This window comes from Pavona decussata, unplaced genomic scaffold, assembly GCF_977016875.1.
Source record: "Pavona decussata unplaced genomic scaffold, jaPavDecu1.1 SCAFFOLD_93, whole genome shotgun sequence".
In the NCBI taxonomy this organism is placed as follows: Eukaryota; Metazoa; Cnidaria; class Anthozoa; order Scleractinia; family Agariciidae; genus Pavona; species Pavona decussata.
The window spans coordinates 2,950,987-2,967,500 of NW_028145510.1; the positions used below are offsets into that span (position 1 = coordinate 2,950,987).

Below are 16,514 nucleotides of genomic sequence, written 5' to 3' on the forward strand. Positions count from 1 at the left end.
CGGGGATCTTCTCATGGGCGTATCCGCTGTCATGCGCCTGCTCAGCGCGTACGCGGCTTGGTTTTCCCGCCATTTTGCAGGGTCAAAAAGGAGAGAGAATATAAACAATAATGGCGGTCTTTGCAGCGAAATGTTTTTTCGTAATTCAGTGCATCTTGCTTCTCTCGCTGAACACAGAGGGTGTGAAAAGATCAAAAGACGGTTGTCTTGTTTGTGGTAGAAAGTCGTAGCAAACTGGGTTTAGAAGTGCAAGTGCATACGTGAAAGATTTGGAGAATTGTTTTGGAGCCAAGCTAAGTGCGAGTTCAAGTGCAGATATTTGTGAAGGATGCCGAAGGGCTCTTCAAGAGCATAGACGCACTGGACAGACATTTCAGCACGTTAGTTTTGAAACCAGTTTTCTATCTACATTAACCCATTTGTTATGCTTCATTTTCATTGTCCGTATGAGCTGTAGTTATATGAGCTTACTGTTGTTGAACATTCAGGAGGCTAGCTAATCCCTTTAAAGAAAATAAACATGTCTTGAGTCAACGTTAACACAATCTTGTCTTTTTGTTTGAAAGTTTGTTGGCATGAATGTGAACGAACGTGGACGATTGGCTAAAAAGCGACAGCGTTGGTGTAATAGTAAACAGGCAGATTCAGATAGTGAGGATAGTGCTAGGGAGATGGTAGTTTTACCGAAAGAAAAGTATCTAGAAATGGAGGAAAATTTAAAGATTTTATCAGAAAGTAAATAAACTAAATTGTTTGTTTTCATCCTAAGCATTGAAAATCACCTCTCAGGTGAAGAGTAGAGTCTGTATTGTGCATTGGTTTTATCATGCATGAGCTACAACTGAATGGGATAAAATTGGCTCCCAATGTCTGAATCAGTAATCTTGGCAATATCATCATACCCCGCCATTTCTGAGATATTAGTTCTGTCATGTTGCTGGATGTCATACAATACCAATATAAAGAGTACTAGTTTCAAGATACCATGAGACTGGACTATTACGCAATGAATTATGGTGTTATTTGATCCCAAGCCTTAAAGTTTTCTAAATCATTTCTAACTGGGACTATTATATGAAGCCCATTGCTACATAATTTAAACTAAAAGATAGCGCAAAGAGACTACGTTTCAAAGACATCCTGGCTTCATTTTCAAACGTAGTCTCTTTTCACTAATTTTTATTTTAAATTTTCTCAAAATCCTTACTTACAACAACAACAACAACAATCTTTATTCGTGCCCAGAAATTATACAGAATTACATTAATACAAGAAAGAAAAATTACTAAAGAAGAGGGCACAGCCAGTTAGAAATAGCAAGCTAATCGAGCTAAGTGACTTAGTAGAACCATTGCTAAATGCCACATGAAAAAGGGAGGGTCACATAAAGAAAAATTGGGCAGGTGTAGTCAAACGAAATCCTTGTGTAATCAGCTAATAAAGTTTTAAAAATAAACAGTTGACCTTACATTGAATTATTCTGGGAATAATGTGTGGCGCTGACCAATATTGTGGAAGATATAACTGCTATATCAAACAAGGGTATTTTTTCATTTTAACCTCAAGTTAATGCTGGTCACAATATTAAGTGTATCAATTGTATTTTTATTTTTCATGTAGGATGTGACTTAAAGCAGGAGCTCCAAATGGTGAAAGCCAAAGTGTACAGTGAATTTATTACAAAAAAAAAAAAACACATTTGTATGACCCTGACACATTCAGGGAGTTTTGTATTTCTGCACGAGCTACAAAGCTATTTGATAACATTCTAAGTGCAGTGACAACATCAAGACATTCTTCAGACCGTATAGACCTAAACGAAAAAAGGGTTGTTTCAGTTATATATAACATGTGCTACTGTTTGAGCCAAGCATGTAACCCCCTTCAAATTGACCACGCCCTTTATCTCAGGAGTAGTCAAATCAACCAAGAAGGGTTGGAAACCGAGCATATTATGGGACACTCCTGTGCCAGGAGAACAGTAAATAATGTTGTTAATATGATGTCTAAAACCCACTACCAGTCATTCAAAGATTTCATAGATGACGCTATAAAAAACAAGTGGCTGTTAGTCCTCATAATAGATGACTACACCTCAGTTCACACAAAACGGAGGCCACAGGAAGACAAGGCATCTGAGGCTAAATCAATGTGTACCATAGTTGTTAAGGCATTTAAACAAATTCCAGCTATAACTGTACAACAGGCAAATTTCATGCATGACCCTAACGCAATTGAAATAGAATCATGCCATGGGATCATAACATCTGCATCAAGCATGCATGATCTAAGTTGTTCTTATGCTTCCATTATGCCAGACTGGCTTACAGAAGCTTTTTTTAACCCTGAACTACAACGACAACGTCTAAATATACACCAGTACTGTGAAAGCGACAATGTTCAGACAATGAGGAAAATGGATGATCTACACCTGGCTGATTTTGTTGAATTACAACTTAAGTCAAAGGCTGACTTCGAGGCTGCATATGATGTAGTGATTGGTGCAGGCCTAGGTGATTATATGAGAGAGTTTGTTGTTATCCAGCCTGGAGATTGGCCTTGTCAGTTTTGTTGTAGACAAATCATCTACAAGTGTCTAAAGAAATTCATCAGCCACAATCCAGATCTGGACGATGCCATCCATAGACATTTTGATACGAGTGTTTCACATAACCATTCTGCTTATTCATATCCGTCCACTACTGCTTCTGGATATAAAAGCTTTCCCAAGAACTTGACTTCCCAGCCATCACTTCTATCCATTGTACCAACTATTGGGCCACTGCACATCTCCCTAAACAGCAGAGAACATGTCATTAATTCTTTTCATCCATTTTTCAAATCTGTATATGAATCAATTTTTCCCAAAAGCAAGTTTGCAGATAGCCCTAAACCTTGGAGAATGAGTCTGATACTGGAAATTGTCTATGGAGGGTGGACACTCATACAGCAAACTGTAATGGCAAAGTTCTTTAAATTCAAAGATCTAGAGTATGGAACTCTTCTGAATCTACTGGACAATTACATCCCTCTCGTCCTTTCCATTTACAGCATTTCTTTCAAACTAAATAACTTTGCAGAGTACTTCAGAGCAATGATCAGAATTTGGATAATGTTTACATGCCTAAACCGATGCCACTACAACAAAGCACCCCTTGCATGGATCAGCATGTGTTCGCACTGGGGAAAATATTCGCCTGAACTTTATAACCTTCTCCGTAATTACATTACAATCTTTGATGAATACCCAGTGGAAAACACTCACAGCATTTTACGTGCACAAACAAAGTCTTCAGACAGTGCTGATCAACTCAGAAAAAAAGCAAAGACTATTTTCCAATCCAAAGAGAAACAGTGTAATTTCAGATCGTTCTTTACAGCACCTAAACAATTTTCATTTTCACAAAACCAACTACAATTCCTGAAAGTGAAATGTGCTCAGCTGCTTTCTTCTATATTCAAACAACTCTCCCAGACACCAGGGCAGAGTTCATTTTCCTCTGAGGGCAGAAGCAGATACGTAACATTGCCAGCAGTGTGTTCAGATAAACCTATGAAAACAATTGTGTTACCACTTGGATTCCATTGTGTAATCAAGCCAGATCCAACAAAGACCTGCAACCTACCAGAATGTGAAATCTCTGAACCTGACGAGGAATGGGTTCTTTTCAATGGTTGCTTCCACTCATTTCATAATGTTTGTATTAAGGAAAGTGCATCTTGCCCTCTGTGTAGACATTTTCTGCAACAGAAAGTAAAGGAACTCAGTAAAATAGCTAAACAAGCAATTCTACATCCCGCATCAGACATGCCCGAAATGCTAAATGATAACAGTGAAATACCAACAACAGCCTCAAGTACTGATGAAACTGAAAATGAAAATTTGGCAGTCAGAGGAATGGAGAAAGATGAATAAGAAAATGTGATCAAGAAACTCAACAACGAAATTTTATCTTTAGAGCCACCACCACATCCACATGTAATTACCAATGGTTACCAACCCCCATCTCAAAGTACAAGTACAAACTCTACATCCAGAGCACCTCCACACTGCACCAAATGTCACCACCCAGTCAGAGATCACGCAACACTTCCAACATTTCATGTAATTTTTGCCCCAACACCACTTGTATTTCTACACCAAGTTCTTCTTCATGTACATGTGACTGGCACAGGGGAAACAGAAAACAGCAAGCCACACCACCAGCGCCCCAAACTAGTTACTTAACTGTCATTGGAACCACTACCTTGATGTAAGTGAGTGGCAGTTGCCCCCCATATTTGCCAATCAATGATAGGTGGGAGACAGACTGGAAGCAATGCTTGCACTATTATTTCCATGTTAACAGGCCTCCATTTCCTTGAATCATCTCTTCCAATTCCTAAACAAACACAAGATCTCAGTCAAACTATACCAGTCTACAGCCAGTTACTCTTTAACCCTTTCCCGTCCGAGGGAAATGGCGAATTTTTCTAAATCGCTAACTACGAACTGGGAGACCACATGTGATATACCATTTAAAAGGTATTTTCTGGGGTGTGCTATAAATCACACCAACAGAGATGGAGGAGGTCACATATTAGAGTGAAAAAAGTCCAAAACAAAAGAAGAAAAACATTGAAAATTTTCTCATTCCTTGTACATACTGGGTATCCCCCTAAACTATAGCTTAAGTACAGCTCTCAGTGCATTGCTTGTTGTAAGATATCAACTGGACCCTTAATGTACAAAGAAAAAAAAATCCAAAAGTTTGAGGGGTGGTAAATCAAGTCTCATATAGGAGGGGGGCATGATTTTATGCCTTCAATTTATAGATCTTTCAAAGATCTTTTGGTTGTGCAAATTTCACACAAATTGACCAAATACTGAGCTCATAATTGCATCTTGTGCCATATGGCACTCTTGGTCGGGAAAGGGTTAAAGGAAACCACATATACAGCTCCTTTAATCTGCCACCTCAGCAACCAAACCTTGATGTCAAGCAAGTCCTGGACAAGAAAGATGAAAACTTTAAGAATCTAACTATGGTTTCAGACAACGGCTTTTTTTCTCCTCAACATTTGGAAGACTACATTGTGCAATACCATCGCCACAATCCAAAGTTTGCTGCTATGCTCATAGTACCACCAGATAAGTCAATGGCACTATGCTTCAACCATGCCGTCATGTGCCTTTTTGAAAGTCACTCACATGGTCTTCAGGGGGCAGTTATATCCACAAGCTGTTCAGGCAATGTCAGTAATTTTGTGCAATACCTAAAAGGAATGGTCATGCGGGACTGGCAGACTCATTTACATGGCGCAAATTTGGCTGTGTTAGGTCTTAAAAGGTGAAAGAAATTTAAGGTGGCTGAACACAGTTTGCGCGCGCTTTACAGATTCTGTTAGTGATGCTATTAAGCGCGCGCTAGGGTTGTGGTAAGCAAATACTATCGATCCCTCGATTTTATACCAAATGGATCACAAAGGTAAGTTTTGCTCTTAAAAAAACTTAGTTTCTCGTTTATGAATCCTTCTTCATTTATCGCCGAACAAAGAAAGTGAGTTCACAATGAGCTAAGCCTTTTTGTACGCTTTTCATCTTTCTGAGAAACCCTAATTAAAAGCCACGCATGCGCATTTGAGCAAAAAATTGTGACTGGTTATTTTAATGGAAATGAACTGTTTTCTAAGGAACCGCTCGTTAGAATTTAGTGAAATTTGACAAAACAGTAGTTTTCTAAAAGCGTAACTTGCCTACAAACCAAAAACAAAATCTAACAGAGGGTATCTTAAAAAAACATTAAAGTGCAAAACCAACATTTACAGGAGATCTGTCTGTTAAAATTACATGAAAGCAGCGTCACTATGTCAGTATTTTGTGAGTTTTTCTCGATACAAAATATGGAAAAAATCTAACGGGTGCATTTTCTAAAAATTAAGAAAAACCATTATTTGTGGACGGTTAATAGCTTGCTGCGTTGCCATAGCAACGGCACCTTGTTCAACAAGAAGTATAAAAATTTATTCCTTCTTAGTTAATCTTGCACTATGCTAATTTCGGGTACTCACAAGTACGTAGTTTTCAAATAATGTTTACTAACACTGTGTACTGGAAAAACTGTGTTCGGCCACCTTAATAACAAAACAGAATAATTAAGCACATACTGCACAAATGAGAACCATGAGTGCAGAGTTATGCAATGTAATTTGAGCCCAGAAATTGCTCCCTTACCCACATGTACAGTCCCAGGACATCTTATCGAACAAATTTAAACAAAATTTTAATCAAACACTATTGAACTTGATCAAACGTAACCAGAAAGATTTCTTAGCTGTTTCTGTGATGTCACAGATGTCACAGGCTACAGTTAATTTGACACCAGCACTATGCAGTGGTGAGAAAATAAGGTCTACCGTTGTTTCCTTGATTTGTGGGATCATTCTGATGCTCCAGTAATGTCATGAATTGTGAAATAGTTTCCATAAAAACCTTGTTTTACTATCAGACCTTATAAAAGACATCTAAAACAAAACTGGATAAGTGAGAGTTCTTAATTATGTACATAGAGAGATCAATTTACAAGCCAGATACTTTTTCCAGTATCAGAGGCATATTGAAATCCATTGATTTATTGTATTTTGATTAATAAACAATGCAGTTTTGTGAGGGTGTACTTTTTGTACCTACCGGTTCGTATTGTATAATTAACTCACAAGATTCTCGTGACAGCTAACCTTATCCCTTTATAAATTTGACGAAATAAAGAAAACGAAAATATTGGGAGTGTACGAACGAAATGAAGTAAGCTTAAAGCTTTAATATACACTCTCGATCAATTCCTCCCTTCTTGAAATGTCCAGATAAGCTATTAACAGTTTTCCAATATTTTCCCCCCAAAACAGTTTAAGTTATAGTATAACGATCATGCTGGTCACATTGTTTGATTCCAAAACAACACGTTGGGTACGTAACAGCTCAAGCTTATATTTCGTATGAAATGAGTATCATGCAGAACTGAAGCAGCTCACTTCAAAGTTCCTGAAAACAACTACGTAAGCTCAGGTTGGCGTAAGCGCCGAAAGACAACAGTGACAAAAGCAGCTGAAACTATCGGCTCTAAGAATACCTTAAGTTGAAAGCGCACATTTTTTTAACAGACATAAGTCGAGTACAGCGAAAGACAAATAAATTATCATCGCAATGACAGCAATTTGGAACTGGGGGAACGGTGAAACAAAAAAGATTTATTTACTTTTCTTCTCGAGCTCAAACTTCGAGAGAGGAACCACTGACACTGAACCTGACAAAACACAGTCAAAAAATAATAAGTCATATCTAAATTTTAATGCAGTCTAACTGCAACAGTAAAAAGGTACATTAATACTTACCTTTCACAGCAGACGTGAACGGCAACTGAACCAAGGAACTTAGAGATCCACGTCTCAGAAAATCTACTAAAAACTCGCCGGATGCGAATACCTCAAAACAGCCGTGGAATAGCATACCAATCTTGAACGTAGAACATTTTTTAATCCTTCAGATCGTATACAACTGAAAGGAGAGAGGAATGACAACGTTGTCTATAACAATTTAAACTTGGGGGGACGGTGAAAATTTTAAGAAAAAAGGACTCTCAATTTGAAGCAAAATCAGTTAAAGATCAAAATTTAGGACTCAAACATGACCGTGCACATAAAGAAAGCTTTCGTGTAATCAATCTACAATCACAAAAACAAAAATTCAACTCTTTGACACTTACCTCACTCGATTGATTTCTTGTAGACAATTTTTGATCCGCAGTCAAACCAGACCAAAGTACTCTGTTTTGCACATTACTACCATTCTTGTTCACGCTTTGATCGCTAAAATCTTGCCAACCAAAGTGACAGCAAAAACTGTAAATACACTCAGGGATAGGATCTTTGGTAAAAATGTTACTCCCTTTCACGTTTTGCAATGACAGCGTTTCTGAAGCGTCGATCGTCCACTTGTGAAACCGGACAGCGCGCTCTTCAGAACAAAATGGCGCCAAGCGCTTATCCGATGAGCATGCGCAGACAAAATGCCCATCTGCTTAGTTACCGTATCTTTCACTGGCTTAGTTTCAGTTTGTTCCGCTAATCGGAACGGCGGTCACGTTCTCTTGGAGTCTCCAAGGATGAAAAATTAAGAATCGATCAAACAATAATCCACCGTGATCGCTACTGGAAACAAGTTGGTGGTACCAAAGTTGCAGAGGGGTCCGCTGATCTTTGTTTCTGGGAAATTGCTTGCCGGGCTAGTCTCGCTTCTCAATCACATGATATATAGGCTACTGCATGGCCATGGCTGGCGATCACGATAATCTTTACCTGTTTTAAATCAATTCAAAACTATTTCTTGAAATTCTTTCCATCAACATTTCTTAGCAGCCATCTAACTAAATTCCAAAGGCCTTGAACACGCCCAAACTCGGACATTTTACCGAGGTAAAGAGGAAAAGCAACAATACGGAACAGCAACAAAACAAATGGATTGTTAGACTCAGAGAGACAGTGGGGAGATCCTTGGGGCCGGGAAAAATTCACTCCGTATTAAAGTAATTATTATTACAGCAGGATATTTACACAAATCGTTTCGTTCTAATTTCTGGCGGGAATTCCTGGTGAATCTTTCCACTCTTAATTGCTAGCCTTTCAGTTTAGAGTCTATTTGAAATATCAGAAAGCAGCCAAACTTGGGAGCTGAAAAATGATGCCCAAATTTCTAAGAAACAAGATGCCCCCCTAATCGCATTTACACAGAATGCTTAATGTAGCCCCATTTATTCCCCATTGTATACTTCGCAGATTTTTAAAAACTATCCTCCCTTCGCAATTAAAACAATTGAATGGTTTTATTCTGAGAGACTGAGTGATATTTTATTGTTGTGTTTCTGGGAATGATACCTGAGATAACTATGCCATAACGTCATAACCCCAACTTGAACTGGTCTGGTTCCCTTCGCCTTAAATTATTCGATCTGTTTGTGAAAGCGTAGTTTCTTCGCTGTGAACTCTCCCAATTTCCACCGTTTAAACTCTCGAGTACTACTTAGAAGTTGTTATTTCGATTTACCGCTTGAAAAATGTTTCTTTTCTTTCTCAAAACGGCAGATCAGAGTCTTAAACTCATACATGAGGCCGCCATTGAACGAAAATAACCTTCTAAATGATGATTTGCTTTCACGTCACACAGGTAGAGATAACTGGGTCCCCTCCCTCGTGATATACGCGCCGATAATAGATTTTCATTGGGCCGTTTTTGTTGAAGACAATCAGAACAATAGATCCCTTCTGGGAGAAGGCAGAATTTAATGTAGGTTTAATGAATAAATCAAATGATGATTTGCCGTCACACAGGAAGGGAAGAGTGAGTCCCCTCTCTCGTGATATGTGCCTAAATAAAACGAAACTAGGGGAGGACATATTTTAATGCATAAACAAGATGCCTATACTGGCATTTACGCGAGATGCATTTATTCCAACTGTATGCTTCGCAGATTTATAAAACTATCCTTGCTAATGGAATAGTTTGAGTCACGACGACCGCGTTACGTTGTTTCCTTTGTGTTAAGCTACTCAGGGTTTCACCGGAAATTGCAGAAATTCCATTACGATGACGTAAGCTTCTCACTGACCTCTTTGCAGTCTCCCATCGTGGTATAAGACTGTCAAACAAAGCACGATTCCTTCGTCAGGAACTCTCCAATTTCCACCGTTTTAAATGTCGAGTGCTTCTTAGAGGTCATTCTTTCCATGTACCTTTTCAAAATGGTGAAATTTTCGTTTGAAAACGGCACACTTGAGCCCACAACATGAATGGCACCACAAATTTTAATCCGAGATTAATGAATAAATCAAATGATGCTTTGACGTCACACAGGTAAGGGTGAGTGGGTCCCCTCCCTCGCGATATAAACGACAAGAATGGATTTTGATTGGCCAGGTTTTTTTTTTTTTTTGAAGACAATCAGAACAATACATCCCGAGTAGGAGAGGGGAGAGTTCAATGAATAAATTAATGTACAGATTTGTAGCTACGACGAAGAAGAAAAAGAAATAGACCCGTTTTAAGACACGGTATGCCCCTCAGGGCATCCTGCGTAATTAATGTGCAGATTTGTGGCGACGACGAAGAAGATACCCGACCCAAACTTAGACACGCCATGCCCTGCGGGTATCACGTGTAACAAGTAATCAGAGCGTGGCAAAGAATCCCCATTAAAAATGTCAATTACCAGGTCCTATCAGCAAATCAGGGGCCAGTGTTACTAGAAACCCATTATTCAGCCCATTGTTTAAAAACTGCACTTCTCGGAACAGCATCTCTTCCTTCATTGCTCGGTAACAAAAGATGTTTTCTTGATCTCGTGATCAGCAGGAATTGCGATGGAAAGTTCACGGATATTAGTTACTGGGTTGCCTGATGGAACAACAAAATCTGATCTTACGATTTACTTTCAATCGGAAAGATGTTCCGGAGGTAGTGACGTGAAAGAAGTTGGCGACATCGATCGTGGACAAGTGAAAATCACTTTCGAAAACGCCGAAGGTGCGTATGTATATACCTCTGTTTATTTGTAATGTTAAATCCATAGACTAGAGAAACGGTAGGAGGTAACTATCTAATTTTGGTACCTATGCTAGGGTAATTACTTACAAGTTAACTACGGATGACAACGACTTAATATTTGCTATTCATGCCACACTAAATGAAACTTTGGGTACATTTTCGGAGGAAGTGCTACTCGCTACTATCGGATTACAAACAAGGGGGTTTCATGGAAATTCCCAGGAGCAATTCAATTGAATGGGTGTACTGCTGGAGAAAAACACCAAATGTACGCCGTGAAAATACGCTGAAATGAATCAAAACTGATTATCTTGGTGTCGGACAGCAAATACCTTACAGTAACTGATTGTCGATGTTTGAGCCATATTCACATCATGCTCAATTGTATTTAGTCCTTTTACACAAGAAATACCGCGTGTCTTTATTATTTTATACTAAGATAGCAAGAAAAAGTAATGATATCCGTGACAATCGTTGAAAGCATGACTTCAAAGTGAAATCGAAACTAATGTCTCCCATTAAAATGCGGAAGTATGCATAACACCACTAATTTTACACTGATCGCCAACCAGGAAAGCAAAGGAACAACAAACTGTAATCCTCGTATTTCTTTAAACAATAATCATTATCAAAACTGACTTGTAAGCGATTTAAGAGGGAAGATATTTATACACAATCTTCGTGACTTTTCCAAAAAACTTCGGCTTGCGAACGTAGTGATAAGTTGAACTCCCGAAGCAGCTTGCAATGTACATACACCTCAACAGCCTTACTGAAATAAATATATACAAGCCAATTCATTGAAAAGAACTGAAAGACATTTATAATCTTATCTTCGTTGTATTTGTTTGGGCTCTAGGTTACTGTGTTCTGATCGATCAAAGGTCATGCAGATTTTTGAAATTTCAATTTTGCATTCTTTGGTTGAACAATTAAGGAACTGAATGTTGAGTTTGTTGAAAGAAAATTTTCAAACTCACTTTAATAACACGCCAAAAATAATGTTTTGAGATATGTATTAAAATGTTTCATAATCCAACAATTGCAATTAATGGATCAAAACTGATTATCTTGGTGTCAGACAGCAAATACCTTACAGTAACTGATTGTCGATGTTTGAGCCATATTCACATCATGCTCAATTGTATTTAGTCCTTTTACGCAAGAAATACCGTTTGTTTTTATTATTTTATACTAAGATAGCAAGAAAATACTATCCGTGACAATCGTTGAAAGCATGACTTCAAAGTGAAATCGAAACTTATGTCTCCCATTAAAATGCGGAAGTGTACATAACACCACTAATTTTACTCTTAACGTCTGGCAGCTTAGAATAAACGCAACCTATCACCAACCAGAAAAGTAAAAGATCAACAAAATGTATTCCTCTTATTTTCTTAAACAATGATCATTATAAAGACGGACTTGTAAGCGATTAAAGAGGGAAGATGTTTATACACAATCCTTGTGACTTTTCCAAGAAAACCTCGGCTTGCGAACGTAGTGATAAATTGAACTTCCGAAGAAGCTTGCAATTTACCGACACCTCAACAGCCTGACTGAAATAAATCTATCCAAGCGAATGTATTGAAAAGAACTGAAATGCATCTATAATTGTATCTGCGTTTTACGTGTTTGAGCTCAAGGTTAGTGTGTCTGATCGATCGAAGGTCAGATTTTCAAATTTCAATTCTGCATTCTACGGTTAAGCAAGGAACTAAATGTTGAGTTTACCAAAAATACGCCAAAAAAATGTTTTGGAATACGTAAATGTTTCATAACCAATAATTGCAATTTTCGGTGGCAAAACTCATTGGCGATCTCGGGTTACCGTAAGAAGTTTGATGTCAATAATAATTCATTTAATCGAGAAAAAAACTAAGGTAGTCTTGTACACTACGAAAAGTAGGATAAGAATATAGTCGCCTTGAGTAAAACCTGCATGCGCAAAAGCCTGAGCGAAAGAAAGCAAAGACTAATAAATGAAGCACAGCCGTCGGTGATCAACCGGGTTATCTAACGGACCGGCGCCACCACTATAAAAGCAATCCGGCCTGTAGATCTTCTTAGATCTATTGATAGCTTTAAAATCGTATCTTTTGCTTTATAATTGATGATCACGGACTCGAAAATATGGCAGTGAAATATGTCAAATATCCTGAGGTTCGTAACCACAGTTTCCTGGAAAGATATTAACAATCTGTAACACTGTCCAGTTAAAGCCGTTGACTGCTAGAGGTGAGAAATTGAATTTGTAAATTATATCATTAATACGAAATGAACTAATTAAGCAATACAGGACTTTTTTCGTGTTTACATAGCCTCATCTAAACACGAGTGGGTTCGAGACAGTTGTGCAGTTGACAGTTATGCAAACCCAAGACGTAGTCGAGGGTTTGCATAACTTTCGAGAATTCTCCCAACTCCTCTAGTGTTTAGAAGGCTAGTAAACTCTAAAAAAAGTCGTTTATTACTATTATAAAATATTTTTCAAAATAGTTCGACAAACGAAGGGAAATTTTGTGTATTTATTTCTTGATTGAAATAGGCTTTCCCAACACACGCTATGGACAATCATATTTGCTACTAGCCAATGAAAAAGTGCAACTGTCAACACATGAACCAATCAAAGTTCGCGTTATAAAAGTCAAAATCAAGTTGAAATTCGTGGCAAGCGTCAGCGAGCACCGTGTAGATGACTGCGATTTCAGCTTCGCGTCCTCGTAAATCTTACAGAATTGAAAAATACCGAAAGTTCGGTGACAACTAGAAGAAATGTTCAAAATAAACGATTCTGTAAGGAAAATAACTTCAAGATGAGGGGCTTGTTTAAGCTGAAAATGAATGTAACTGTGCTTGGTCGCTCTTGAAAGTGACGTGAACTTGCCCGATTTGGCAGCCTGAGAACACGGTTGAGCAGTTGAATCGCTCATCGTGCCTTGCGAAGTTTTGCATGTTCGGGAATCATAGCACAAGCAGCGGATCCAGATTGATGAAGTTGTTGCTGATAACAGTAATAGTAAAATCAAATCTTCACGCTGAGAACGTCTCAGAGAAAATACATTAAATGTAATTTTGACAGCCAAAACACGGCAACCGGTCATGAGTTTGATTTGAAGCATTTATAGTCTGTAGCATATAGTTTTGTATTCATTTTCGTGTACATTGTAAATAAAGAATGGCTTTAAGAGAATGTTATTGTGGTACTCAGATGCAAAAATTACCTTGAAAAACGTTTGCTGCGTATTTTGTTACATATTTTATCGTCTTCGCTTGAGCTCCCTCGACGAGGTCGTCTAGCTAACGATCATCGAGGCAGGCAAAGCGCCATGGTTCTTCTTTCTCTTGATTTTTTTTCTTCGCGCTCAGGGAGGAGGGGGGGATAGGTAAACCCCGATCAAAATTTGGGAAATTTTTTTCTCCATTTCCTTAATTAACAGTTGTACTTGAAATTACTTTGCGAGAATTGTACCGGGAGATACAAAGCGTGACGCCACAACCGTATTTACATACTCTCATCCAAACACACCTATCGACCAATGTCTGGGTGGCCTTTTGTTTTACTCTTCTCTGTGCTGGATACCAATGAAACTGAAATTTTCCCGGAATTCCATTTCCTTTTACAGGGGACATGGAAAATTGGTTTTGCAAATCTTAAACTCTCGCCCAAGTTCAGCTCGCAACTTTAGCTACACAGGAGCACAAAATATCCGTTTGATACAATACGTTGTTGAACAACTGTAAACATCACGCGCATCACATGTTAACACGAGGAAACTGAAAAGAGCAAATTCATTTTGAATAAAATATATAAGTGAAAAAGCTTGCAAACAGTGCCAACATTTTTTACTGACCCTCCTTTACAGTGCAAAAAACTCATTGCCCTGTGTAAAAGACTGTGTTGGATCAAGGAAAGAGGCCCTGGGCGCATGCCTCCTAGGGCATTTTAATAGAAACTTTAAAATGCAAAACAATTTTATGGACACTATATGCATTATACTATATTATGGACACTATATGCATTATATGTAACCTTCGAGTTACCCAGGCCAAGGACTGATATGATCAAGAAATCATGTTCATACAAGTCAATTATCCGGCGGAATGCCCTGGAAAACCAAATGAGATCAATTTGCGACTTTGACGCTTTTAAAAGGTCACTCAAGAGTACTTTTCAGCCATATATATTGTAAATACGTAGAATTCTTATGTTAGTTTTATTGTGATTAGTTTAGGAAGGTTAATTTTATTGATTGTACACGACCACATCAGCTTTGCTGAACTTTTAATCGTGTTTAAACAAATGCTGTTATTATTATTATTATTATTATTATTATTATTATTATTATTATTATTATTATTATTATTACCTTCAGACATACGGAGTATGAAAGCTAAATAATAAAGGTGGTAATCAAAAAAATAATAATCACAAATGAACAACAAATGTCAAGAGAGTAAGTCCAAATAGTTGCTCAGAATTATTGCCCATTTCTAGCCCTAATAAATCAACTTGACACAGAATACAAAAATATTGACTTTCTTAAGTCCCCCGGCCTCCCATTACTTCAGTGGTTCAGCGTCATAAAAAAAAAAAAAAAATCACAGAACCTGTGAGCAAAAGAGTTTTTGATTTGTGAGTTTTTTTAGCTCAGTACTTTTGAGCACATACCACCAACTATCCTTGTTTTTAATTTTAATAACAATGATGATAACTTCCTTGCATATTCTTGTGCATCTAGTTAAAAACTTAACAAATGGGGTACAGTATTAGTCAAAATAATCCAATAATTATGTAATTGGATTCGAGAAATGTTGAAATAAAATTAAATAAGACTTGAGGGGAACTCTTCCCACGAGGTATGCCCCCCACTCATAAACTAAGGGCCTGCCATATACATCGAAGCGTACCTTGTACACCAGTGTGAAGTGGTTGGTTAAAGGCCACATCATTAACAAAGATGCCGACTTCCACTGGCAAATAATCCAGGGTACCAGAGGTCTCAGCCACTGACAATAGTCAACTGCAAGTGAGACCAAATGAACGTGTGCATGTACAGCGATGTACTTTGAAGGTCTTCTTGGCTTGCAAATTAGCTGTCAATCCCTCTCATTAACAACACAAATTATATACATATTTTCTTTTGTGGAAAAGTGCCAGTGCTAGTATAGTTTAGGTGATATCCTACCGACAGTCCATAGCCTGAACATTTTTTATCCTGGCGTGAGACAGCAGGCCATTTAGAACAGCTGGCGCAGCTGTAGGCACCAACAAACTAAAAGGAAAACGTCATAATTAATCTCCAGGTTACATTGTGACTCTCTCAAGTTTGCTTCCCACAATTGCCAAACTTAAAACATACATATCAGAAAAACGGTCAGAGATGCAATCGATTCACGCATTTTTTGGTGACGCCAGCTTAATGAGACCGAACAAGCTCTTGCTTAGTTTGGTAAAGTCTTGTTTTTAATTTTATAAATTCGCTACCACATGCTTAACTTTACTTCCTCTTCCCTAAATCAGCTTAAATCGTTCCCTTTACTTGCAGCCGCTATGAAGGTAGTTCAGAAGAGAAAACATTACATTAAGAAATGCAAAGTGTTGGTATCCCTTCTACCAGAATCAGAAGGGACTTCTTCGGAGAGTGACGACAATCAGTCGGAAGAAAATGTAAACGACGCGTCATCCAAAAACGTAAGTCAATTTGTAATTTACAGAAGATCTACAACCCTGGAAGATTGATCAGGTGAGTATTTTGAGAGCTAGTTAGACTTGGGGCAAATCTAAGTCCCACTGTGGGATGTAAAAGTTTTTGGTTGGACTTTTTTTTTTACTGACAGGCTTAACGGTTCCAGAAAAGTGTAAATTTCTCATTAACCACGAGGCTTAGGGGTTAAAAGATATTTAAATCTTAGTGCTATGCAAAATCAATAATTT

The 16,514-nt window shown here is 38.0% G+C and overlaps 1 protein-coding gene, 1 long non-coding RNA gene and 1 pseudogene across 3 annotated transcripts in view; 2 read left to right on the top strand and 1 right to left on the bottom strand.

The window, feature by feature from the left end:
- Positions 1-575: 575 nt before the first annotated feature.
- Positions 576-3,636, top strand: LOC146473628 (uncharacterized; annotated as a pseudogene).
- Positions 2,651-8,010, bottom strand: LOC146473629 (uncharacterized). Its single transcript, XR_014866395.1, has 5 exons — positions 7,743-8,010; positions 7,372-7,534; positions 4,248-4,382; positions 3,627-3,742; positions 2,651-2,794 (listed from the first exon to the last, which is right to left on the bottom strand). It is a non-coding gene; the product is annotated as an uncharacterized LOC146473629 (long non-coding RNA).
- Positions 8,011-10,321: 2,311 nt separating this feature from the next.
- Positions 10,322-16,514, top strand: part of LOC146473630 (uncharacterized) — a 48,365-nt gene continuing 42,172 nt past the window's right edge. For both annotated transcript variants that reach the window (XM_085118329.1, XM_085118330.1), the window contains exons 1-2: positions 10,322-10,555; positions 16,126-16,271. In XM_085118329.1, coding sequence (XP_084974455.1) covers positions 10,393-10,555; positions 16,126-16,271 — 309 coding nt within the window. In that variant the 5' untranslated portion in view covers positions 10,322-10,392. The remainder of the gene's footprint in view (positions 10,556-16,125; positions 16,272-16,514) is intronic.